A 24893-nucleotide genomic window follows, 5' to 3' on the forward strand; every position below is an offset into this window, starting at 1 on the left:
TTGGATGCCCAGCAGTGTGGAGATGAAATTCAGTGACAGAATCCACGTAAAATACTTAACCACTGTGCCCAAAGAGTTAGTAAATTCGTAGAATGGGCTAGGTATTGCTATCTGTACAGGCTAAGAGAGGCTTAAATTGTGATGTTTATGAGTTTCTTCAGAGTGATCTATGAGATGGGGATGCTGAATGCATACATAAAATTGGCTATAAATAGGTAATTTTTGAAAGTAGATGATAGATTTAGTGGAATTGAATCTTGCATATATGTTTGAAATTTTATGTAGTAAACGGATTCACCAAAGAAAATTGAAACTGAGCTAGTTTTATTTTTTTCAAAAACGTTTCCCTGGATATTCAGTTTGGGTACAAACATTGATAATGTGTTTTCCAACCTGCTCCATCTAAAATCATTAATACACAGTGGCTGACACTAAGACTAGTACTGTACTCGCTTGGCAAGTTGAATAATAGAGTTTAGGATTTAATATGACCTGTGACAGCCAAGTAATTGTCAACCTTTTAAGAAGCCCTTATGTTACTCATTTCTTAACCTTTACTCATGAGCACCATATTTTGAAATATTTCTTAGCAAATTGCATTAAAAAGTATTTCTCAACAATAAAAACATAAAATCATACTGATTGATTCTCACCAAAATATATGTATGCTTGTATGTATACATTCACACACACTATCACTTATCTATCTATTTATTGATTGATTGATTCTGGGGTTTGCTTTGTGCTTGCTAAATAGGTCGCTACCATTTGATCCATGCCTCCAGCCTTTTTTTTGACCTGCTTATTTTTGAGATAGGGTCTTGCTTTTTGTTCAGGCCAGCCTGAACCACAATCCTATTTTATGCTATCACTGCACACAGCTATTGGTTGAGATGGGAGAGTTTTGAACATTTGCCAAGGCCGATCTCGAACCACCGTCCTTCTGATCTCAGCCCCCTAAGTAGTTAGGATTATAGGCTGGAGCCACTGTGCCCGTCTTGATCTGTGATATATTTGTCACACTGAGTTTCTGTAGTTCTAGTCTAGAGCACAGAAAGTTTTACATAGATTGGCCTAAACTAAATCCTGGACATACATAATTTTATGTACACTTTTTCTTTACATAGACATTTTGAAATACTGAAAATAGCTCATTGTGACTTAAGAAGTACACATTAAGAACCACTACTTCATAATGCAAGGTTAAAATCTAAGAAGTTACTTTCAAGTATTTACATGTTGATCAAGATTAGACTTAATCCTTTTATTGGTTCTTTTCTCCCCATTTCTGGAGTACTTCAACAATAATTTTGATTAGCTAAAAAAAGAAAATTGGTTAAGTTTTTCTGCAAGCTATCAGTGTGTAGTTAAAACTTTTATATTGCCTTTTTACTTTTCAAGCTCCTGTTAGTACTTTTTTGGTAGTCATACAGTTGAAATGTATTCAAGTGAACAGAGACAAATCTGATCAACCAACCCCTTGATGGTTACCATTACTTTTTATCTGAGCCCAGCTTTAGTGAAATACGGGGCTCTTTGTGTCTTATGCTTTTCTACACTTCTGGCTTTGTCCTCTGCTTTATGCTTAAAATGAAAGATGGCTTCAAAACTCTGTACTTTTGTACTTTTAGTTGTTTTTAAGTAAAAGCACTTTTCTTCCTCCCAAGTTTTTCCCCAGAAAGCTCTTACTCGTTTGTTAACATCCAGCTGAAGTATCAATCCCTATATAAGAAGAGGAAAGGATATATATTTTCAGCTCATTATACATACTTAGGAAAATAGGATGCTTACTTTTTGTTCACATTAATGCAACAAGATATTTTAAGAAATAGGTTTCTAAAGTATTTATATTTAGATAAAGAGAAATTTGTACAAGGTTCAAATTTATGCATTAGGTTCTGTGAATTTTGATACTAATTGACCTTTCTACCAAATGCTTTTCTACTTGCCAAAATAAACAAACCTTACCTACTTCTAAAAGATCTTTTCTTCCTCACTGTCGAAAGCTCATTAAATCAAAAGTGTTAGCATAGAATTCTCTTATTTTATACAGATTTAACATAGAAAAAGTTTTATTGGATATAAAGAAATCACAGTACATAGAATAAATCAAATGTTGCTGTTCAGTGAAGGCACAATATTTGGATTCACTGTCCAACAGTAGAACTGCTTTAAAAGGTTTTGTTGTTGTTGTTATTTTTCTTTGGCTGTTTTGAAACAGGGTCTCTCTATGAACCCAGGCTGGCCCTGAACTTGAAATCCTGCTTTTGCCTCCCCTGTGCAGGAATAGGCAGTGGGCTGGTACACCTGGCCTTTCATTTTTTTTTTTTTAAAGATTAGTCCTTGCTGTGCTTCTCAGGTTGTTCTTAAACTCTGGTACTCAAGTGAAGCTCCACCTCTGCCTCCTGAGTAGTTGAGACAACAAGTGCACATCACAGCTCCACCTCTGCCTCCTGAGTAGTTGAGACAACAAGTGCACATCACTGCATCCTGCTTAAACTGAAAAGCTCACGTTTGGTACTATTAATAACTACACAAGTTTTAATGTATTTGACTTTATAGACAGTTTTCTTTAAGAAATATTTTCCTTAACAATGGGTAAGCTGGTAAATTTTAGCACAATAAAAATTTCTTAGCACAAAATAAAAACCTCACTCATCAACTATTTTATATAATACGAGTCCCATATTGTTTACCCTTTCCCTCCCACTGCGTTCCATTCTTCCTTTACCTTCTGAATCCCACCAATAAACAAATTTTTCCATTTCTGTTAACAAACTTTCCTTTGTGTTAATTTCATAGTATTTCCTGTTTTACCTTAGCTGAGACCCTTAGTAAAGACATAGACATCTGTATGCTCACAGTTTTCATCTTAATTCCTGCCTTTTGTGATTTTAGTGTCTATATGGAGACTTCTAATTCCCAGGAACTTTTTTTTTTTTTTTTGAGCTTTTGAATGCTTTAGCTAGGCATTCAATTTTCAGGTTCTATTATGAACTGTGCCAGAATTGACAACCTCCCAGATTACCAAAGCTTCTGATCTTCCTGACAAAATCAGCTATTTCAGCTTGTCTTTTTGGCTCTACCAACCAGAAACATACCCCAGTCTCTTGTCTGAGTACTTGCCTTATGATTCTAACTAGTCTTCCCCATCTGCCTTCTTTTTTCAGGTGTTTTTCTGTCTGGTAACTTTCCTCAAATGTAAATCTGATGTTCACATTCTGTTTAGACTTCTTCAACATTAAGAGAATAAAATGGAGTTTTTTATCTCATATTCTGACCTTTGTATATTTTTGTTTGACCAAAGAACACTAAATGTGCTTCTGAACTTAACAGAATACTGTTCTGATTTTTCCGGTTTCCCTCGATATTGAGGCCAATTTAGGCATTAGGTTTTCGTTGCAGATTATTATGTATAACTTCAAATACATCTCTTGTCACAGTGTGCTGTCTGCATATTTGTGCCTATTTGTTACTAGATTGTGTCATAAGGGTTTTATTCATGTAGAAAACATACAGAAGAAACTCAATTTGTTGATCTAACGAATAATTCATGAAAAGGATGTAAAATTAAAGGCAATTATATTCTAGTTTCCTGGTAACGAAGGACTGTAGACTTTAATTAAGTCTAAATTTTCAGCACTGTAATTAGAAAATTTTAGCATGTGACATTCATGTTGACATAGTAAAACTGGTGTTGATGATATCTTTGATTGACAAAACTCTTTAGGATAGTTTGGTAATATATGGCAAGATAACAAAAGTCAGATGCATTATATATATATATATATACACACACACACACACATGCACTGCATGTATATTATGATTACACTTGCATTAAATATGCTTAATTAGGATTGGGGGTGTAGCTCAGTGGTAGAGTATTTGCCTAGCATATGGGTTTGATTCCCATAGCAAATAAATAAGAAATAAGCATAATTAAAAGACCAACTAAATATTACATAGGTAGCAGTGATTTTTGTGATGTTGTAACTGTGGGTGATTTTCCATCCTTTGATAGTATGTTACATAGTATAGTTGTATTTTATGATTTAAAACTGATATAACTTACTCTAATATTTGGATTGTTTAAAAAATGCGATCCTGAATCAAAATTGTAGCACTGGTGAAGTGCCTCAAGTGATAAAAGCGCCAGCTTAGCAAGCATGAGGCCCTGAGTTCAAACCCCAGTGCTGCCAAAATAAACTAATGTAAGAGTATGCAAACATTTTTGTGCAGGTTTTTTTTTTTTCCCTCCCCCCTTTCATAAGGGCTTCTCAGGATCAGAAGGGTGGGGATTGCTAGTTAAAAGTTGCCACTGAGGTAATTTCTAAGTAAGTAACAGAGTTGATGATTCAAGTGTGGTTTCAAGATTGACTCACATAACTCTTCTTCATTTCCTGAATCTTAGTTGTAAATTTTCTGTTTTAAATGTAGTTTGTTTTTGTTTTTGATTTTAAGGTATCAGTTTTTGGAAGAAGCTTTTCAAAATCAGAAAGGTGCAATTGAAAATCTATTGGCTAAGCTTCTTGAGAAGAAGAATTATGTTCATTTTGCAGCTACTCAGGTGCAGAATAGGTAAGTCTCTTGCCTTTAAACCATAATTTCATATTAAAGATTATCAAAGAGGACTGAGTCCAGTTTCAATTTGTCCTGCTATATTAAGCATATATACAAAACATAAATTTAATAGGAAAAATATGTAATTTTAGTTACAGATTATAATATTTGTTAAGCAAAATTTAATTGGCCAAAGTTTTTTACTCTTTTAGGATACATCTTTTGTTTTATAATAAGATTCCAATCTGTTTTAAGTTTTAAACTTGGAAAAAGAAGTTAATACAGAGAAAGCTAAGTAGAGAGTGTGTGGAAAATACATTTAAAGGAAAGGGTATCAAGAATTGTAGACACAGGGCTGGCAGAGCAGCTCAAGTGGTACAGCTCCTTACCTAGCAAGCATGAGACCTTGAGTTCAGACCCCAGTACTGCCAAAAAAATTTAAAAAAGAATAGTGAACAAATTTATTTCCCTATCTCTAGAACAAGCATTAAAAACCGTACTAGCCAAGTGCTTGGTGGTTCACGCTTGTAATCCTAGCTACTTGGGAGGCAGAGATCAGAAGGATTGTGTTTTGAGGCCAGCCCTAGCAAATAATTTGTGAGACCCTATCTCAAAAACACCCAACATAAAAAAGGGCTGTGGTGTAGCTCAAGTGATAGAGCGCCTGCCTAGCAAGTATGAGGCTCTGAGTTCAAACCCCAGTGCTGCCAACAAAAAAAAAGAAAAGAAAAAACAGTAATTATCTTAAATAGTAGTAACATTTTAACTGCATACCTCATAGTTTTTGGCATGAAATAAACCACTCAGAGTTTAGCTGCTATTGGTTTCATCATTACAACAAATATCAGTATTTCTTAAACATTATTCTATTTTGTTACATTTGTTTATAAACTAAATTTTTTATAAGGAACGGGGGGGGGGGGGACTAAGTTGTATGTGAGAGCAAATTTAAAGTTAGGACTCTTCCCCGCAAATACAAACTCTTGGAGCTGGCATAATTAAAGAGGGGAATTCCTAACATTATGATAGAGTTTCTAGTTATTGTGTAGAGGTACAAATATTGGAATTCTCTCGAATATTAAAATTCATAAACTTTTGATGATTGAAATGGTATATAATAGATGCTTAAGAACATTAGTTAAATAAATGAATGAAAATATTACTTAGCATGTGATAGAACTTTCCACATTAAGTGATTCCAAAAGAAAGCAAAAGGCTCTTGTAAATTATAAATATTTTTACACACATTATTCATTCTGGTTGATTTGGGGAGATACCAGGATATTTAGATTTAACTGCTGATAATGATGTTGGTTTGAAAAACTTAGAGATAGATGTCCCTTTCAGAAAAAATGCGTTGATTTATGTGAAAGGCCCATAGTTTTAAATATATATTTTGTATATGATATTTTTGTGTACATCTTGTACATATGTTTCTGAATTTATATACAGAAACAGAACAAAAGACTTATCTTTTATAAGATCATAAGGCTTCAGAGGGAGACTTAATGATTTCATCTCCAGAAAACTTAAACACTAAAATCTCTAATACCCTCGTCTTTGAGACATATTCTTCAGTTACCTATCTCCATTTTTGTTTTTGTGGGCTTGTGTGTGTGGAGGGGGGAGTGGGTGTGTGTGTGGGTGTGTGTGTTTGAGACAGAGTCTCATTGTGTAACCTAGACTGGCCTCAGACTGTGATCTTTCTCCCCCAGCCTCCTGAGCATTTCTGTTGTAGGCATGTACCACTATGACTGGCTTCCATTGTTTTTTAAATGTACATTTTTCTCCATCACAATTGAATACACAGTAGACCTACTTGCGTCTAATTGCAGGATGCTTAATGATTTCCATCTTTGGTCAGTTGTTTTACATTAGAGACCCATATGTTTTAATTACTAGTGATTAATACCTTTATTTTTTTAAGTAACTTCCATTTACTTTAATTAAATAAGGGCAATGCAATAAAATCTTCCAACAAGTGCACAAGCAAGCATGGATATACAGATAAAAGAGGGAAAACTGTATTAACATTGCTCAGAGTGTGTTAAAGTTACTTAAATCTGACTTTGGCAAATGTAAACCAGTTTGTACAGAAAGGTGTACCTATTATACTTGATTGTTGGGATTTCTTTTTTTCCCATTTTATAAATCTGAAGGTATCAGATATTTCATTTTTGAAGCCAATACTTTAACTGTAATGGGTGCTGAAGCATCTAGCAGCTATTCTTAAATATGGATTGAGGGACTGGGGTCTTTGAGGCTGTTGCTCAGTGGTAGAGGATGTGCTTAATATTTGAAAGGCCCTTGGGTTCAATCTCCAGCAACCCTCCCTCAGAAATAAAAAAGAGGATTGAAAATGTTTTATGCCCTTTACGATATACAGTAGGAAACCATTTTGACATGAAATTATGGAACAAGTGTATAAGAACCCACATTTGAAGTGGTTAAGTAAGTGGAAATAAATGCTTCCAAGTTTAATATCTGTGCTTTCAAAAAGATGGTAATTATTGGTCATGACATTGTTCTTTTGCATGTTGTTTGTAGAAACCATTAAGATTAAGCAGAATCAATGTGCCACATTTGACATTAACCAGCAATCATTGGTGTTAGGTTTTTGTATATCACATTCATGTTATAGTGACTTAAGGAGATTATCTCCAGATTAATAAAGTGGCCTGTATGAGCTTAATTTAAACTACTGAATATTAAATTCATTCTTTGTCTCTCTAAACTCGTTTGGACCAAATTAAGTGGTATGGTCTGCTGAAATGTTAGTTGTACACTTTGACAAAGTTTTACTTTGCTTACTCGGTTGAGTACCCAGTTGGATGAAGTTCTGTAACAGTTGATAACTCGGACACATAGGCTAAGTTGATGACCTAATGATGCATTTCTCTTATTCAGGATAAAAGAAGTAAATGAGACTAACAAACGAGTAGAACAGGAAATTAAAGTGGCCATTTTCACTCTTATCAATGAAATTAATAAGAAAGGAAAATCTCTTTTACAGCAGCTAGAGGTATGGTTCAAACCCAAAACAACTGCTTCTCTTGCTAATGTTTATCGAAGGCTCTTTTAATTGGGTTGGGGGATATGGAAAAAAAGGTTTTTGTTTGTTTGGTTGGTTTTTTCTTTTGAGAAAGAGACCTTTTTTCTAGTTAGTTGCTTTTGCACCCCACTTTAATATCATTGGATTTAGCTGTATACATTAGGTCTTAGTGATGTCCTCTTAGTAATGAAAGAGTTGTTGTTACTAAAGTGTGATGTGCATGATGACAAAACAGGCCCACTACATTTCTGTTCTTACCCATTATCAAGGGGCCTCAATTTAACTTTTTATAAAAATGCATGTCGAACTTGTGCTTGAGTCATTTGTGCGTGTAACCTAACTTAAAAAAATTAGTTTGCCAGAAGATGCCCATTTTGAGATTTATAAGTCATAAATTTATTGATAATTCTATGGTATTAAGCCTTGTGTTGCATACTTTGAGATTAATATATAGATGTAAATTTCTAGATCAGAATCTAGTCAGTTTGTGAAATCCAAATTAATTTTTTAATCAAACACTCATCTTTACTGCCCACAGTTGATGTGTTCTCAGCAAATTTCAAATGTGAATTTTCTGAGAAGTTGAATAATGAAAAAAGAAATGTTTCCTGTTTGAAAATTTTCTGCTCTTAAGTAGGCTCAGATGCTATGGGGCTATGTTTTCTGCACCATTGAATAGTAATAATTTAAACTGTGTGAGTATTTGGCTATTTTAACTTCCATGAACCTCAAATTATCCTTAGATCTTTTTATTTTATTTCTTCATAAAACCCTTTAAAATACTAGACACATAATTACGTACAAATGAAAGAAATTATATGAACAGTATGTTATCTCTGAATTCCTGTCTTTTAAATACATCTTTGCACTGAAAAACAGTTGTAAGATTAAAAGTACTCTGATGTGTTTTTAAAGTTGGATGTCTCTTTCTTATCAATTGCTTTAAACCTCAAAAGAACCAAGTAAATGAAGAACACTTAGCAGTAACTATTTTTTTACATATTTTAACTTTTGTAAATATATTTTAGCTATATCACTAAAATAATATTTGTAGAACCATTTTAAAAGATGCTTCTTAAGGCTGAAGTTCTTAAGTACTTAATGACAAATACACCATGTGCTCCTAACATAATGATAATTTCAAAAAGGTTTTCAGAAGCTTTGTTAAAGGAATAGTTTCTGAAGAAGTTATAAATCAAAATTCTTTTAGGTGAATACTTTTATTTATTGATTCAAACTATAAAATGGACAACTTGTTTCTTCAGAAAAGTATTGTCCAGTGAATCAAGCTGAATAATTTTAGAGGAGAAAATGGTTAAGAAAGAAGTAGATAGGTTGTTTGGCAGGCCAAATGCTAAAGTGCATAGGATATTACCCATTCTTTCTGGAGGTTTTACTTTCCAGTAAGCATTTATTTTTCCTTTGTAGCATTTTCCTGAAATTGGGTTAGCCTTCACTCCTTTGAATTTATGAACTTGATCGTGTCAAAAGTTCCATTAATTCTGGACTTGTGAAAATTTATCTTTTCATTGTGTTTTATGTATTTCGGGGGAAAAAAATTAACTCTAGCCTCAAGCCACACCAGTAGGTGTCACTGGTGACACAGTATTTGGCCCAGGAAGTATAGTGAGTTAAGATCATACAAAATTATTTCTAAATGTCAGTTCATAATGCCATAACATACATTGGATTAACCTAATAGGAAGACACTATTTTTGCATAGACATTTTATTGATAAAAGAAAAAAGATACCCACTAACACGATTTTCATATGTGGAATGTTCCAGCTTAAAGTGTTATATTTTAGTTCCAGTTTGTTAGTGACTTTTTCTGTGATCCTAGTCTTATTAAATAATCACAAGTTTCTCCATTTATGCCAATTTTAAAGGAAACATAGATATTGTGTACATATAACTTTTGTGTAGTATTCTTCACTGAAGTTTTTGATATGTTACAGAATGTTACAAAAGAAAGACAGATGAAGCTACTACAGCAGCAGAATGACATCACAGGCCTCTCCAGGCAGGTGAAGCATGTTATGAACTTTACTAACTGGGCGATTGCGAGTGGCAGCAGCACGGCGCTATTGTATAGCAAGCGGCTGGTGAGACATCCTGGATCTTTATTTTTCTTTAATTGACTTTAGTAAGATATTTATATTTGGTGAATGTTTACAGTGTAAATATAAACACCTGTTTAAAGTATAAATTTAAATTTTAATAAATGTAACAACTCCTACCTCAAGATACAGAAAATTTCCATCATCCCCCAGGCAACCACTAATCTGATTTCTGTCATTTTCTAGAAATTTATATTAATGAAATCAATACAGTATGTACTCTTGAAAATACCTAGTATTTTAATGCGATTTATTTTTAGTAATGACAAAAATTCAATGTTGTGCATTATATTTGATAGACAATTTAAATGTTGACGCTGTCTCACCTAAGACTTGAAGTGCTGGGGCTTGATGAGCTTTTTAAATGTCTCTGTCTTACATGTTTCTCAGTTGGGATTTAATTTTAAGACTAATGTGAATTTTTCCCTTTAAGATTACTTTTCAGTTACGTCATATCCTGAAAGCACGGTGTGATCCTGTCCCTGCTGCTAATGGAGCAATACGCTTCCACTGTGACCCCACCTTCTGGGCAAAGAATGTCGTCAATTTAGGTGAGAAACTGCTTCCTGAATGTGACTTAGAACGCCAAATTGAAAGAAGGGAACTTCTAAAGCTGAGTTGAGGTTAAAATTTTAACTGAACAACTTGGAAGAAATAGTCACTGGAAACTCACTTTATCTGTGGTTTTGTATTGCCGTGGCATTAATCCTCAACAACAGTAGAACTCATTCAGTGCAGTGCTTTTGGGTTTCAGTGCTGGCGATTGTACACAGGGCCTTGTGCATGCTGAGCACACTCTCTGCCACTGAGCTGCAGGCCAGTCCCTGTAAAGTGGTGTTGTTGGTTCATTGGTTTTTTTTGTTTTCCCATTACTGGAGTTTGAATTTAGGGCCTCTTACTTGCTAAGCTGCTACTCTACCACATGAGCCACGCCCCCAGCCATGCTTTTTCCTGTGTACTATTTCTATCTTTTCCCTCTACATCTCTAAAAATTAATATTGACTATTTCATATTGAAGTACTAGTAAGTGATTCTTTATTCTCTGGAATATTTTTTGAATGCTCACTAGTTTAATATGCCAATAGTGTGGTAGAGGAGGACCTTCAGAAAACTGATGCATGAGTGTCCTGAGGAGCTTTAGAAAGACAAAGGCCAATATTTTTACATGGTAGAGAAATGGACTTTGCTTTTCTTATTCTACCTTATGACCTGAAGACCATGGGTGAAAATTACACAGATACAGAAAAATAGCCAGGTGCAGTGGGGATGTGCATGTATTCACAGCTACTGAGGAAACTGAGGCAGGAGGATTGCTTGAGAACAGGCCAGACATGAGACCTCGTCTCTTGAAGTGAAATAACACAAACTTCTCAAAATTAAAGCTCGCTTCAGATTAAGTAATTTCACTTTCAAAGTAGTCATGTGCTTTACATTGAACTATAAAATTGGAATTATAATGGCCTTTTGTTTTTTAAAGAAGAAAAAAAACCTTTGGATAAAAGAAAAAATTAGATTCAAAATTCATCAATTTGACAAATTAGATCCAGCATCACCAAACAATTTTTGTGTGGCAAAACTAAGAATTTTTTTACATCTCAAAAGATTGTAAGACTATTACTATTATTATTGCTACTATTATTGCAAGTAAAGGAGGAGAGTTTATTGAGATAGAAAAGTCCAAAGTGAGAGAAATGAGCCCCCAGAGTTGGGAGGGGAGGGGTCCTAAGATAGGATGCCTGAGAAATGGCATAATCTGAGGTTTTGTCCAGTCTCAGGCTGTTGGTCAGTCTCTGTGCTAACTAGGTGTACAGAGGAGCAGCATTTTGGTTGGCTGTGCCTACAACATTTCAAAGACTATTTTTGTGACAGCTCTTACATGGCCCACCAACCTCTAGTTTTAAACCATACCTTCTAAAATTTACCCTGTATCCCTAAAAAGCAAAGCAAAATGGTCATTTCTAAAGTCATAAATCATTTAATATTTCCACCCTTTACCCTTTGACAATTCAACGACAGGTGGAATTGGTATTAGCAGTCATGAGTGACCTTGAGTCTCTTATCATGGAAGAATTGATTTATACTGACTAGATGGTCCTCTAATATCTTTTTCTGCTCTTTAATTTCCTATACATTTGTATAAATTAAAAGAATAAAGGCAGATAATATGTTACATGTAATCTAAAGTCTTTTGAGGGGAGGGGCTTTAGAATATATTTGGCTTCTCATCATCATCTTCAAATCTATTCCTATCCCTGCTGTGATATTAGATGCATTGAGGTACTTACTGTTGTTATTTTTTTTAAATCCTCAGGTAATCTAGTAATAGAGAGTAAACCAGCTCCCGGTTATACTCCTAATGTTGTAGTTGGGCAAGTTCCTCCAGGAACCAACCACATTAGTAAAACCCCTGGACAGATTAATTTAGCACAGCTTCGACTTCAGCACATGCAACAACAAGTATATGCACAGAAACAACAGCAATTGCAACAGATGAGGATGCAGCAACCACCAGCTCCTGTACCAACGACAACAACCACCACACAACAGCATCCTAGGCAAACAACCCCTCAGCTGTTACAACAACAGGTGAGCATTGTGTCTCTGCATCATTAAGAGAAATTATTAAGATTTCAAGACTACACTTTATGTAGACGTGTCATACATTTAAACTTACTAGCAGAAATAGGGCTCAAAGGTCAGAGTTTGAAGTATTTGTTCTGGTTGTGATAGGGATGTGGGGGAACTATAAAGAAGAAAGGTAGTAAATAATTAATAACTTACCATGGGAAACAAAATGGGCTCACTAACTCTGGAAGTTCTGAAGTTCTCATCCCTTTATTACAGGTATTTTTTTGTTTTCCACATATAATCATGGCCCCATGAACCAGATTGTTTCTGCTTAAGATCTGATATGTTCTTTAAGCATTTGTTAAAATCATTCCCACTCTGTGACTCTCCAGACTCTGCTCCTTCATCACCCAAACAAACGTCGATGTGCTTACACACATGTACACATGTACACATAGAATTTGAGAGAAGAGGGAAATTTTGGAGAGATACTGGAGCAAGATTTCTCTCGCTCCTGTTACTACTGAACCTAACTGGGCCTAACTGGGGGCAACAGGAGATGCAGAAAGGACAAAGGATAGATAGACAGACATGCAAAAAGTTGGGGCCAGGTGTGTTAGGTGCTTGGGTGGAGACGCACAACAGCCTCATTGCTTGTTATCTCTATTAATCTCTTCTTTTTACTCTGTTTCTTTTCTGTATCTTTATTCTTTAAGGCCTTACTCCTTTACAGTTCTTTAAAACCTTGCTTCTAAAAGTCTTTAAAGTCTCTTTCCTTAGCCTCATTCTGACCCATGTTTTCTCTTAGCTTTTCTTTAGCATAATCTCTCTTATAGTCTTTGCCCTCAGACTTGCACTGTCCCATGTTCTCTTTAGCTTTTCTTTAACTTAGCTTTTCTAAAGCCTATGTATAAAGTTCTTGGTGCAGACTTGCACTGTCCCATGTTCTCTGTTTAGGTTTCTTAAAGTCTTGGCCCTCAGACTTGCAGACAATCAACAGTGACCATTCCCTCACATGCTGCCAACCAATTATATCAACCCCTCTTTAGCAATTCCCCTTAGCAGTTCTTTTCCCTTCAGCAGTCCTCCCTTCAGCAATCCTCCTTGCAGCAATTTCCCTTCAGCCAAAAAACCCCCTCTATCCAAAAACCTCCCCCATCCAAAAGCCTAGCCGCCTCCTTTTATACCCAATGGTAAATAAGGAGGTGAGCACAGTTCTCAGGGAGGGTGACATTGTAACAGGAGAAACCTGCATTCCTACTTCTACCTCTGAACCCTACTTCTTTCTCTGAAAGTAAACAACTTAGGAAAAGCAGCTGAGCTATAGCTTGCCTTCTAGTTCTCTTCTGTGGCTGGGGCTGTGCCAAATCCCAGCCTATAGGTTATTTGACATAAACATCTTAGGAAAAACAGCTGCTCTGCATCTTACTCTCACCCTATTCTGTGACTGGGGCTGTGCTGAATTCAGCCTGCAGAATATTGAGTACAACTGTGCTTATGTCCTCAGAGGCTTCTCCTACTCTGCTCTCCACAAAATACATAAACTTTTTACAGTAATTACCAGTTCTCTGAGGATTAGAGCTAGACAAGAGAATAATGACTTAAACTTTTTACTTTATTATTAATTTTAATGATTTATTCACATGTGTGTACATTGTTTGGGTCATTTTTCCCCACTGTCCCCCACCCTCTCCCATCAACCCCCCTCGCTTCCAGGCAGAACCTGTTCTGCCCTGATCTCTAATTTTGTTGAAGAGAAGACATAAGCAATAATAAGAAAGACAAAGTGTTTTTGCTGGTTAAGTTAAGGATAGCTATACAGAGAGATTCCTAGCATTGCTTTCATGTACAAATTTATTACATCCCAGTTGATTCATCTCCAAGTGATCTTTACACTAGTCCCTGTTCCCCTTCTCGTGTAGACCTCTGTTGCATTAAGGTTTCTGTATCAGTTCCTCTTGAGTGGGAGCATCAAACGCTTTCATGTTTTAGGTTTTCCACCTATCCCTGTACCTCCTGTACGTGTTCTCCCCTTGTCATGTGACCCAAGTCCAAAACTTTTTACTTTAGATCCTTCTGTTCTTACTAAATTGTTTTTTCTGTAATATTTTATAATAGATACATTTATAAAAATATTTTTATATAAATTGCAATTTCTACTTTTTATAGCCTCCAAGATTAATCAGTGTGCAAACAATGCAAAGGGGCAACATGAACTGTGGAGCTTTTCAAGCCCATCAAATGAGACTGGCCCAGAATGCTGCCAGAATACCAGGGATACCCAGGCACAGCGGCCCTCAGTATTCCATGATGCAGCCACACCTCCAAAGACAAGTATGCCTAGAGTTGTATTTGTAAGAATCCAATGATTTTTAAACTAAAGACTCTGTTTTACACAATCAGTTGTTGGGATCAGCTTATTGATATGTTTGAGAATTTGATTAGTGTTGGATGTTGTCCTATCCCAGAAAAATACACATGCAAATGAAGTTTTGTGTTCAATTTTAAGAGCTTCATCCCTTTAAACCCATCGTACACTGGATTTAGAACCTTTAAAATAATCCAGCACATTCACAGAAGTAAAAACTAAATCTAAGGAAGATTGATCTATAATCACAAAAGATGATAAAGTCCAAATTAATACTTGAATTTTCTGATATTTATCCTCTGCTCTTTAAATGCAACTTTGTTTTATTTGGTTTTTTTTTTTTTTTTTTTTTTTTGAGGTAGGATCTCACTTTGTAGCCCAGGCTGTAATCACACTCAAAATGCTCCTCTCTCTACTGCCTCCCACGTGCTCAGATTATAGGAACATGCCACTGTGCATGGCTACTTAAAGTGACATTTTGACAAAAGTAATACAGCTAGCTATGTGTATATATTTTTTATTTTTATTTTTCTAGAGTGTAGATATGCTTAATCTTACAAATGAGTGTACTGGGAGGGTAGCCAGTGGTAGAGGGCTTACCTAGCATACAGAAAACCCTAGTTCAATCCCCAGCACTACCAGAAAAAAGTATATTTAGAGTCAAATTTATAATCTTTGTCCGAATAGTAGATTTTTTTTGTATAGGAGATAATGATTATAAAATGAAGCAACTTTTATACAGTATTTTAATTATAAAGTAGAATTCTTTTTTGTTTGGGGAATAGTACTAGGGTTTGAACTCAGGGTTTCTCACTTGCTAGGCAGGTGCTCTACCATTTAAACCATGGCCCCTAACCCTTAAAATTCATTTTTTTTTTTTAACTCATAGACTAGTGTTTCTCAATGCATGTTTTGAACTGGGTGTGGTGATGGACACCTGACACCTGTAATCCCAGCACTCCAGGAGGTGGAGGCAGGAAGATTATAAATTCAAGGCTAGCCTGCCTATATAGTGAGATCCTGTCTCAAAAATAAAAAACCAAGAAACATTTTTGAAAGGCCATCAGAATCACTGATCGGTTTGAGGTGGAACGGTCCATGTCAGAATAAATTCTGAGCCATAACTACTGAATCAGAATTTCCAGGAGGAGGGTACCTGGTAAACCTTCACTTGAGCCTCTCAGGTTAGTCTGCATGCTGAATGTTGAAGTAGTGGCTCTTCAGCATTTATACCAGCAAAGACGTGTGAAAATATCCACTCCCCTACATTTGAAGATTTTCATTTAAAATTTCCAGAAGTTTATAAATAGTTGCAAAAAAAACCCATACTTTCTAGCATATTGTAAATACTGACATTATAAAGCAAAATCTTTATATCTTTTTTTAAATGAATCTACTATAATCCCAAATACCGTAGCAAGCTCTTTCAGAAGTCAAAAATTTACATTCTTCTTGAACTTGAATTTTACTTTATGTTCAAAAGACATAAATTAGCCTGTTGTAATTTTTTTGCAAGAAAAGTATTTATCTTAGTAAAAGTTCTTTGTTAAATTTTCAATAACAATGAAGCTATTAAGCTTTAAACATTTTTTCTGTGAACCAAATTGTTAATATTTTCAACATAATTGTGGAAACAATATATATGGTTTAAGACTATCAGAAAACTTAAAATTATTTGCATTATATATGTGAGACAGATTGAACCTTTTTTATCTTTGTCAATTGTATATGTTTATATGCTGCTACTTACCATGAGAGTAAGAATTAATTGATTTTTTTATTATTGGTTTTTTTAGTTTTTGTTTGGATGTGATGCTCAAGAAACTTGTTTCTAAAATACGTATTTGGAAATTAAAAGCATTTTATTACAGAAATTTTCCTCAGTTCTTTGGACATTTAGAAGCCAAAACTCACAATGATCTACCAGAAATATTTAAAAATTATTTTTATTAATTATAGGTTCATCAGATCTTCATTTTTGGCTCATGCCTGTAATCCTACCTATTTGGGAAGCAGAGGTCAGGAGACCAGCCTGGGCAACAAGTTAGTCCATCTCAAAAATACAAAGGAAATAACAGGGTATGGTGGCCTGCACCTATAAGTATGAAGATTGCAGTTCAGGCTGGCCTAGACAAAAAAATGCAAGACCCTACCTGAAAAATAATTAAAGCAAACAGTACTGGTGGAGCAGCTCAAGTGGTAGAGTACCTGCTTAACAAGTGCAAGGCCCTGAGTTCAAATCCCAGTACTGATCAAAACAAACAAATTAGAACCCATTTGAAGCTTTGTTTTCTAAGTTTCAGAGCTGTTTTTTTCCACTTTTGTTGTCCAATACTATTATAACCTATTTTAACCACTAGATAACTTTGGTTATCTGTACATGTCCCTGTGCCTCCACCCCATCATGGGGCAATGTGCTTACAGTGAAATTAGGACTGGGTATACTGTTCCTTTGTTAAGTGGGGAAGGGCAGTTGCCAAAGACATGTTAGAAAACACACTGCAGAGCCTAACATACTCTTTGTGATGGTTGAGAATCTAGATATTAACTTCCTTAACTCAGATATCCATGTGCTCCTCATTTCTTGGTAAAGCTTCAAGTATTATGAGATGCTTTGAACACTAAAGAGTACAGATGCTATAGAATCAGACTAACCAACCATCTCAGAATATTTTCCATAGATTTTAGGGCTGTCCCTACAGAAATCAGTGAATGTAAGCATTTTTAGTTGATAAGAATGATACCATAGGTGAGGTATCATTTATCCATATTTATAAATTCCTGAGATTATATGACTTGTCTAACTAAGGTCACACAATAGTAGAGCCAAGGATCCATGGCATATTTCTTTTCTATAAATTAATTGTTCTTTCCACTATATTTTATAGTTATTCTATATTTTTCTTTTGTATACTTATTTTGTACTTATATATAGTTATTTTATAATTAATTTCATTAAAAAAAGACTAAAGGGTCCACTGGGTAATATAGATAGAACAGTGGCTTTTTTGGCCTTCTATTTGAAAACTTGGAGGTTTCTGTGTCATCCTTGTTCTGAAGTAAAATCTTATCACTTGGCTAATAGGTTGAAAAATTATTGGCGAGGATGTTTTTCCCTAGATACTACACAAGAATGAATGAAAGATAAAAAGGCTGAGTTTGAACTGTTCTCTTGCAAAAGTTTGAGAGGACCACTTCTTTGATTCTCAGCCACAGGCATCAAATACTTAAATATCCTTTCCAAACTAAAAAATTATAAAGGTACAGCTCAGATACCTTGCAGATCAGGTTTGATAATAATGACTTTCTTTCTTAACAGCATTCAAACCCAGGGCATGCTGGACCCTTTCCTGTTGGGTCAGTACACAACCCCACAGTCAACCCAACGAGTCCTACTACTGCAACTATGGCGAATGCAAACCGCGGCCCCACCAGTCCATCTGTTACAGCCATAGAGCTCATCCCCTCCGTTACTAACCCAGAAAACCTTCCGTCGTTGCCAGATATTCCACCTATACAGGTTTGTGTTAAGTGACCCATTGAAAACAGGTAGAGTACACACTTAAGTTTTTGTTGTTTAATTTCAGGACCAACATTTCTTTGAAAGTTCTAAAGAGTAAAGTATGGATACTTGAATTTTGAAAAGTTATTATGCTAGAGCTAGCATTCTTCAGTATTTTAAAGTTACAAGAAATTGAATGTTCTATGTTAGAAATCTGTTTAAACAGTGGTTCAATAATAAATTAATACCTGCTTTGTTAAAAGGCTAGTTCTTCACTTTCTACCATCTGCCAACAGGCAGACCTGTGTCTCTAGGTGATGTGCTCCTGGTGTGAGTTTGGAACCAGGTAAGACACCTAGGAGCAAAATGTGGTTAAACCCTTTGTCATTTTTTTTTTAGATTTGTAAGGTGGTAGTCAACCCTCATGCAAACTTGGTGGACTGAGAAAGGTTGGTGTTGGAAGGTCTAGATTTTAGGCACTTTGGGGAAATATTGTTGAGAAAGAGAATTGAATTATCTTCTGCATTGTATGAGTTACCAGGAGTCACCAGTCACCATGGTAGCAAGGAGCAGTGAAATACTAAAATAGTACCCTTGGCTGCAGTTCAGTACTTTTGCATATTTAATGACTTTATGTAAGAGTTTGTTTTGCTTTTGGTTTTGTTTGTTTTTTGAAAGTACTGGGGATTGAACTCAGGGCCCCTTCCTTCCTCTCTCCTTCCCTCCCTCCTTCCTTTCCTTCCCTTTCCCTTTCCCCTTCCCCTTCTTTTTCCCCTTTCCTTTCCCCTTCCCTTTCTCCTTCCCTTTCTCTTTCCCTTATTAAATAGGGTCTCATACTTTTGCCTGGGCTGGCCTCTGTCCACAATCCTTCTACTGCTGCCTCCTGTGTGGTGGGATTACAGGAATGTGCTCCTATGTTGATCTTGTTTGTTGAGACACGGTCTTGCTAACTTTTTGCCCATTCTGAGGTTGAACTGCAGTTCTCCTATCTTTGCCTCCTTAGTGGTTTTAAGTGATACTTAACTATCACTGACTTGTTAATTCTCTTTAATTTGATTGCTTCCCTAATATTAAGAGAGGTCTTTTGTGGCTGAGAGAATGGTAGTAGTGTTGATATGGAGAGAACTGTACTGTACAGAATGGAACATTTTGGAATATAAGTAAAAAGGTTACATTTCTGAGTTAAAAGCTTGTAATTTAGAAGTGCTTTTTCAGGCAGTATCAATTTAATGCTTGAAATCACCTGGTATGACCAATAAAGAAATGGGCAACTGAACTAAACAGAACTTCCTCAAAAGAAGAAATTCAGATGTCCAAAAAACACATGAAAAAATGCTCGCCATCTCTAGCCATAAAGGAAATGCAAATCAAAACCACACTAAGATTCTACCTCACCCCTGTTAGAATAGCCATCATTAGAAACACCACCAACAGGTGTTGGCGAGGATGCGGGGGGAAAAAGGAACCCTCTTACACTGCTGGTGGGAATGTAAACTAGTACAACCACTCTGGAAAAAAATTTGGAGGCTACTTAAAAATCTAAACATAGATCTGCCATATGATCCAGCAATACCACTGTTGGGGCTATACCCAAAAGACTGTGACACAGGTTACTCCAGAGGCACCTGCACACCCATGTTTATTGCGGCACTATTCACAATAGCCAAGTTATGGAAACAGCCAAGATGCCCCACCACTGACGAATGGATCAAGAAAATGTGGTATTTTACACAATGGAATTCTACTCAGCCATGAAGAATGAAATCTTATCATTCGCAAATAAATGGATGGAACTGAAGAACATCATTCTGAGCGAGCTTAGGCAGGCTCAAAAGACCAAAAATCGTATGTTCTCCCTCATATGTGGACATTAGATCAAGGGCAAATACAGCAATGTGATTGGACTTTGAGCACATGATAAGGTGAGCCCACACAAGGGAGGTACGAGGATAGTTAAGAGACCCCAAAAAACATAGTATTTGATGTCCTCAATGCAAAGGAAGTAATGCAGAAACTTTAAAGTGACAGAGGCCAATAGGAGAAGGGACCAGGAACTAGAGAAAAGGTCAGTTTGAGAAGAATCAACTTAGAATGTAATGCACATGTACAGGAAAGCAATGCTAGGAATCTCCCTGTATAGCTATCCTTATCTCAACTAGCAAAAATGCTTTGTCCTTCTTATTATTGTTTATACTTTGCCTTCAACAAAATAAGAGATAAGGGCAGGACAGTTTCTGCCTGGAAGTGAGGGGGTAGGGGGAGAGGGAGGAGGCAGGAAGGAGAGGGAGGGGGAGGGGGGAAGGGGAGAAATGACCCAAACATTGTATGCACATATGAATAAATGAAAAAAAAAATCACCTGATATGATATATAATGTTTCTATTATGATGGAGTAAGAGAATTTGATGATTTTCCCAGAGTCACAGTAGGTTAAAAAGTTGACATTTAAAGACCAGACTCCTGATTATAAGTTATTCATAGCATTACCGGTAGGTAAGATTGTAGGCCTCCAAAGGTATGGGACTCAGAGTCTGGACAACTAGAGGTATTCATACTGTCAAAGGAGTCATTCGGATTTTACTAAGCACTTAATGTATGCTAAAGTCCTCCAGCATTGAGGTTGAGAAGATAAGCAAAACTAGGCTGTAATAGGGAAAAGGCTGGTTGCTAATGTGAGAACTTAACCTAACTTGTTAGGGCTACTCTAACTTGGCTCAGATCTTTCTCCCAAAAACCACATTGAGTAAATTTAGCTGCTCTGCATCTTTGGAAAGCTAAGTGCATGGTAAAGGAAGAGAGCCCATAGCAGTCAGTGCTACACCATTGCACATCCTCACCAGCAGTGCATAACGGTTTGTTTCTCTACATTCTCACCAATACTTGCTCTTGTCACCAATTTTTAAAAGCATTTAAGAGGACTGGTGGAGAGTGGCTCAAGCAGTAGAGGGCCTGCTTAGCCAAGCATAAGGCCCTGAGTTCAAACTTCAGTACCACCAAAAAAAAAGGCAGTTAGAAGTGGTTACCACAAAAGCACAAGCATGCATAGTTCAAAATAATTAAACAACATGAGCCAGAAATAGAAGCCCCTCTTCAAGTCACCTACTTTCCCCCCATTCTTCTGTAGGTTCTATGGTGTAGTAAATAGAAACCTAGGGGAGGTTACACAGGGAGCAAATAGGGTAGTATTAACTACGCAAAGCAAACAAAATAAATACAAAGACAACTTTGGTTATTTGTTTTACTTATGTATTTTTGATGGTACTGGTGTTTGAACTCAGGGCCTCAGGCTTGCAAGGCAGGTGCTCTTAGCACTCAAGCATACCCTCACCCTCTTTTTTTTTTTTCTCCCACTTTATTTTTCTGGTATGGTCTAGTGGGGTTTTGTTGTTGTTTTGTACCTAGACCAACGTGGACTGTGATCCTCCTATATTTGGGGTGACAGGCACATGCCATTGTGCCCAGCTTTTTTTTTTTTTTTTTCATTACCGGGGTTTGAACTCAAGGCTTCATGCTTGCAAGGCAAGCACTCATCATTCAGCCACACCTCCAGCCCACACCCAGCTTTTTTGTTGAGATAGGGCCTCACTAACTTTTTGATCTGATTGGCCTCAACACAATCCTTCTGATTGCTGCCTCCCAAGTAACTGAGGTTACAGGCATCAGCCATCTGGCCATTGTTGATTTATCTTAGTACTGATCAATACAGTTATCAATACAGTACTGATCAATACAGTATTGAGCGAGCAAAACTTGATTTAAATAGAATTCTCTTAACTTGAATTGTTTTTATTTATTTTGTGCAATTCTCCATTCCCAGTATAACGATAATGCATATTCGTAATGTTGACCCAGAGAAATGGTATGTAAACTTAAATTCTTTTTAAGTAAAGGAATACTAGATTCTATTCATGTTAGATTATGATTAACAGGCTTAGTGTCGTAGTGATTTATAAATTCTTTGAAAATGTATCCTTATTTGGCATACTTAGTAACTTCATTAATCAGGATGAATATGAAGTCTTTAGAAAACCGTGTCTGTGTGTGTGTGTGTGTGTGTGTGTGTGTGAAATCAAATAAATTTAAATTATTGAATATTTGTAAGAAGTTATATACTATAATGCAGTGATGTTTATTGTTCTGAGAGAAATAGTGCCCTCAACAAAGCATAATTTATTGTGTAGCCTTCTCCGTCTTCTTTTTTGGTGGTACTAGGACTTGAACTCAGGGCCTCATGTTTGCTAGGGAGGTGCTCTACCACTTGAACCACTCCACCAGCTGCAAAGCATAATAATTTGTAAGAAAAAATTGGTAAATAAAACTTAAAGGCAAGTTCTCAGGTTATGCTTATTTATGGTGTCACTTAACAATGGAGTGTGCTGTGAGAAGAACACTGGTGATTTCATCATTGTGTGAAGAGCATAGGATGTATTTACACAAATCTAGATGGTGTAGGTCACCCACTAAGATGGCCTCCTGATATGATCAAGAATGCAGTAAGGGCAGTTGTGGTGGCCAGCTGCTTGGAATGATTATAGTTTGAGTAGTAGATGCTCAAGATTAAGGATGGCAGAAACTCTGGGTAGGAGATGTTACATATTGCAAAAGTGCCGGTGTGTGAAAGGAATGTGAGATTCCAAGCAAAGTTTGCAATTGGATTTTGTGATGTCTTAAATGCTGCTTTGTCATTGTTTAGTTTCTTAAAATTTTGGAGCATCAGTAGAATCTGCCCCATGGATTTGGGAAGAGTAAACAAGATAATTCATGTAAGGTATTTAGATTGGTTTCTGCCAGTAAATGGATATTCAATAAATGTTAGTTGCTATTATGATTAACTTGGTTCCCCCTTCCCAGCTATTATTATAATGTAGTTTTGGAAGGAGGGATCAAGAGATTATGCTTAAAAGAAAACTTACAATTATTCAGTCAACAAATGTGTTGAGTCCTGACTTTCTGTTTCTCTCTTTCTCTCTCTTTTTTTTTTTTGGGTGAGAGTGGGATTTGAACTCAGAGCTTCATTCTTGCAAAGCAGGCCTCTACCACTTGAGCCATGCTTCCAGTCCTTTCTGCTTCTCTTGAGGAACAAGAGGAAGGAACTTCATGCTGTCATGAAGTTTGTAGTCCTGGAGAATAAAGATACCCATGAAGCTTTTACTCTATGAATAAATTGTTTAGTGTTAAAAAAAAAAAAAGAGGAGTGTACAATGTAAATTTAGTGGGTTGTTAAAGCCTCTGATACCTGGAGGCTTTAGTAAAGACTAGTAGAGAAGGTGTCATCAGTAAATTTTACTAGTTAAATGGAACAGAATTTCTTGGTCCATGAAGTAAGAAACTGGGCACATTTGAACAAGAGAAAAATGGCTACCAAGGAAAGGAAAAGTAGGCAGAAGCAGCATGAAAGGAATCTGCAGAGGAAAACAGAAACCAGGCTATTGTTTCTGACCTTAGGATTTTTAATTTCATCCTAAGGTCAATAAGAAGCCGTTTTGAAGGGCTTGGTGGTAGGTGAGGAGGAATAGGAAGACTTCCAGGACCTATAACACTTTCCTAGTTTTGTTTTGAAACAGGGTCTCACAGGTTAGCTTTGAACTCATTATCCTTCTGCCTCAGCCTCCTGACTGTTGGGATTACAGGTGTATACCACCATACTGGGCCCTGCCTAGTTTTTCAGAGGCCTCTGTAGGCCTTACAAATGTAACAACATTGTAGGTTTAAAAACATGTTAATCAGGAAAAAATGAAAATATCTACTCCCTTCTTCATGTCAGTTCATGGTTTTCTTGTTTTTAAAGCTATATAGTATTCCACTTTGTTAGGATTGTATTTTTTAATTTCTCTGTTGTGAACCTTTTTTCAGCCTCACTGCGGAAAACAAAGCCTTTGTGAAAAGCTGCTAACATCAGTCATTAGGGAAATGCAAGTTAAAAAACCCAGTGAGAAACAACAGTGATGATGACTAAGGTTAAAAGGACTACACCTTAACCATACCAAGTATTGGTGAGAAAGTGGAGGAACTAGAACCTCCACACACTGTTGGTAGGAATGTAAAAAGTTAGCCATATATGTACCAGAATCATCTTGTCATTCTACTGCTGTGTATTTGCTGAAGAAAAAGGAAATAAATGACTGCACAAAGACTTGTGTACAGATGTTCGTAGCAGCTTTATTGAAATGAGACAAAAACTGGAAACAATCCAAACAAATGTCCACCTATATACAGACAAATGAATAAAGAAATTGTGTATGCATATGGTAGGCTATTAATGATCTCAGTAGTAAAAAGGAGTGAACTTGAGACAAGTAATAGTTACACTGAATGAAAACAGAAGGAAAAAGTACCTGTTATGGTTCCATTATATAAAACTAGGAAAACAAAACTAAAATGGCAGGAAGCAGATCATTGAGGTGATTAAGAACAGGTTGAGGGAGGGAGCGCATGGAGGAGCAGGACAGTGATGGATATGATCTGTCCTCTGTTCTTTATATTGGTTTTCCAATTCCATATTATGTGAAAGCATGCCAGATTGTACATTCCAATGTTGTTTATACTTTAATGATGGTTTTCAGACGTTATATTGAGTCACAATAGCATGTAGCTTTAAATACACAAATATTTTTTAAGGTAAGTTGGTACAAATGTTGTTACTGGGTCAAAAGTGATTATACATTTAAATTTTGCATAGACTTTCATTACAAGGTCACCTCAAAACTTTTGCATAGATAAA

General features: G+C 36.1%; 1 protein-coding gene across 4 annotated transcripts in view; it reads left to right on the forward strand.

Moving 5' to 3' along the window:
• Trim33 (tripartite motif containing 33) overlaps nt 1–24893 on the forward strand; it is a 113420-nt gene that overhangs the window by 65273 nt on the left and 23254 nt on the right. For all 4 annotated transcript variants that reach the window (XM_074050704.1, XM_074050706.1, XM_074050705.1 and 1 more), the window contains 7 exons: nt 4465–4581; nt 7471–7585; nt 9573–9719; nt 10168–10285; nt 12046–12320; nt 14472–14636; nt 17990–18190. In XM_074050704.1, the coding sequence (XP_073906805.1) occupies nt 4465–4581; nt 7471–7585; nt 9573–9719; nt 10168–10285; nt 12046–12320; nt 14472–14636; nt 17990–18190 (1138 nt within the window). The remainder of the gene's footprint in view (nt 1–4464; nt 4582–7470; nt 7586–9572; nt 9720–10167; nt 10286–12045; nt 12321–14471; nt 14637–17989; nt 18191–24893) is intronic.

The sequence above is a fragment of the Castor canadensis genome, chromosome 12, assembly GCF_047511655.1.
Source record: "Castor canadensis chromosome 12, mCasCan1.hap1v2, whole genome shotgun sequence".
NCBI lineage: Eukaryota > Metazoa > Chordata > Mammalia > Rodentia > Castoridae > Castor > Castor canadensis.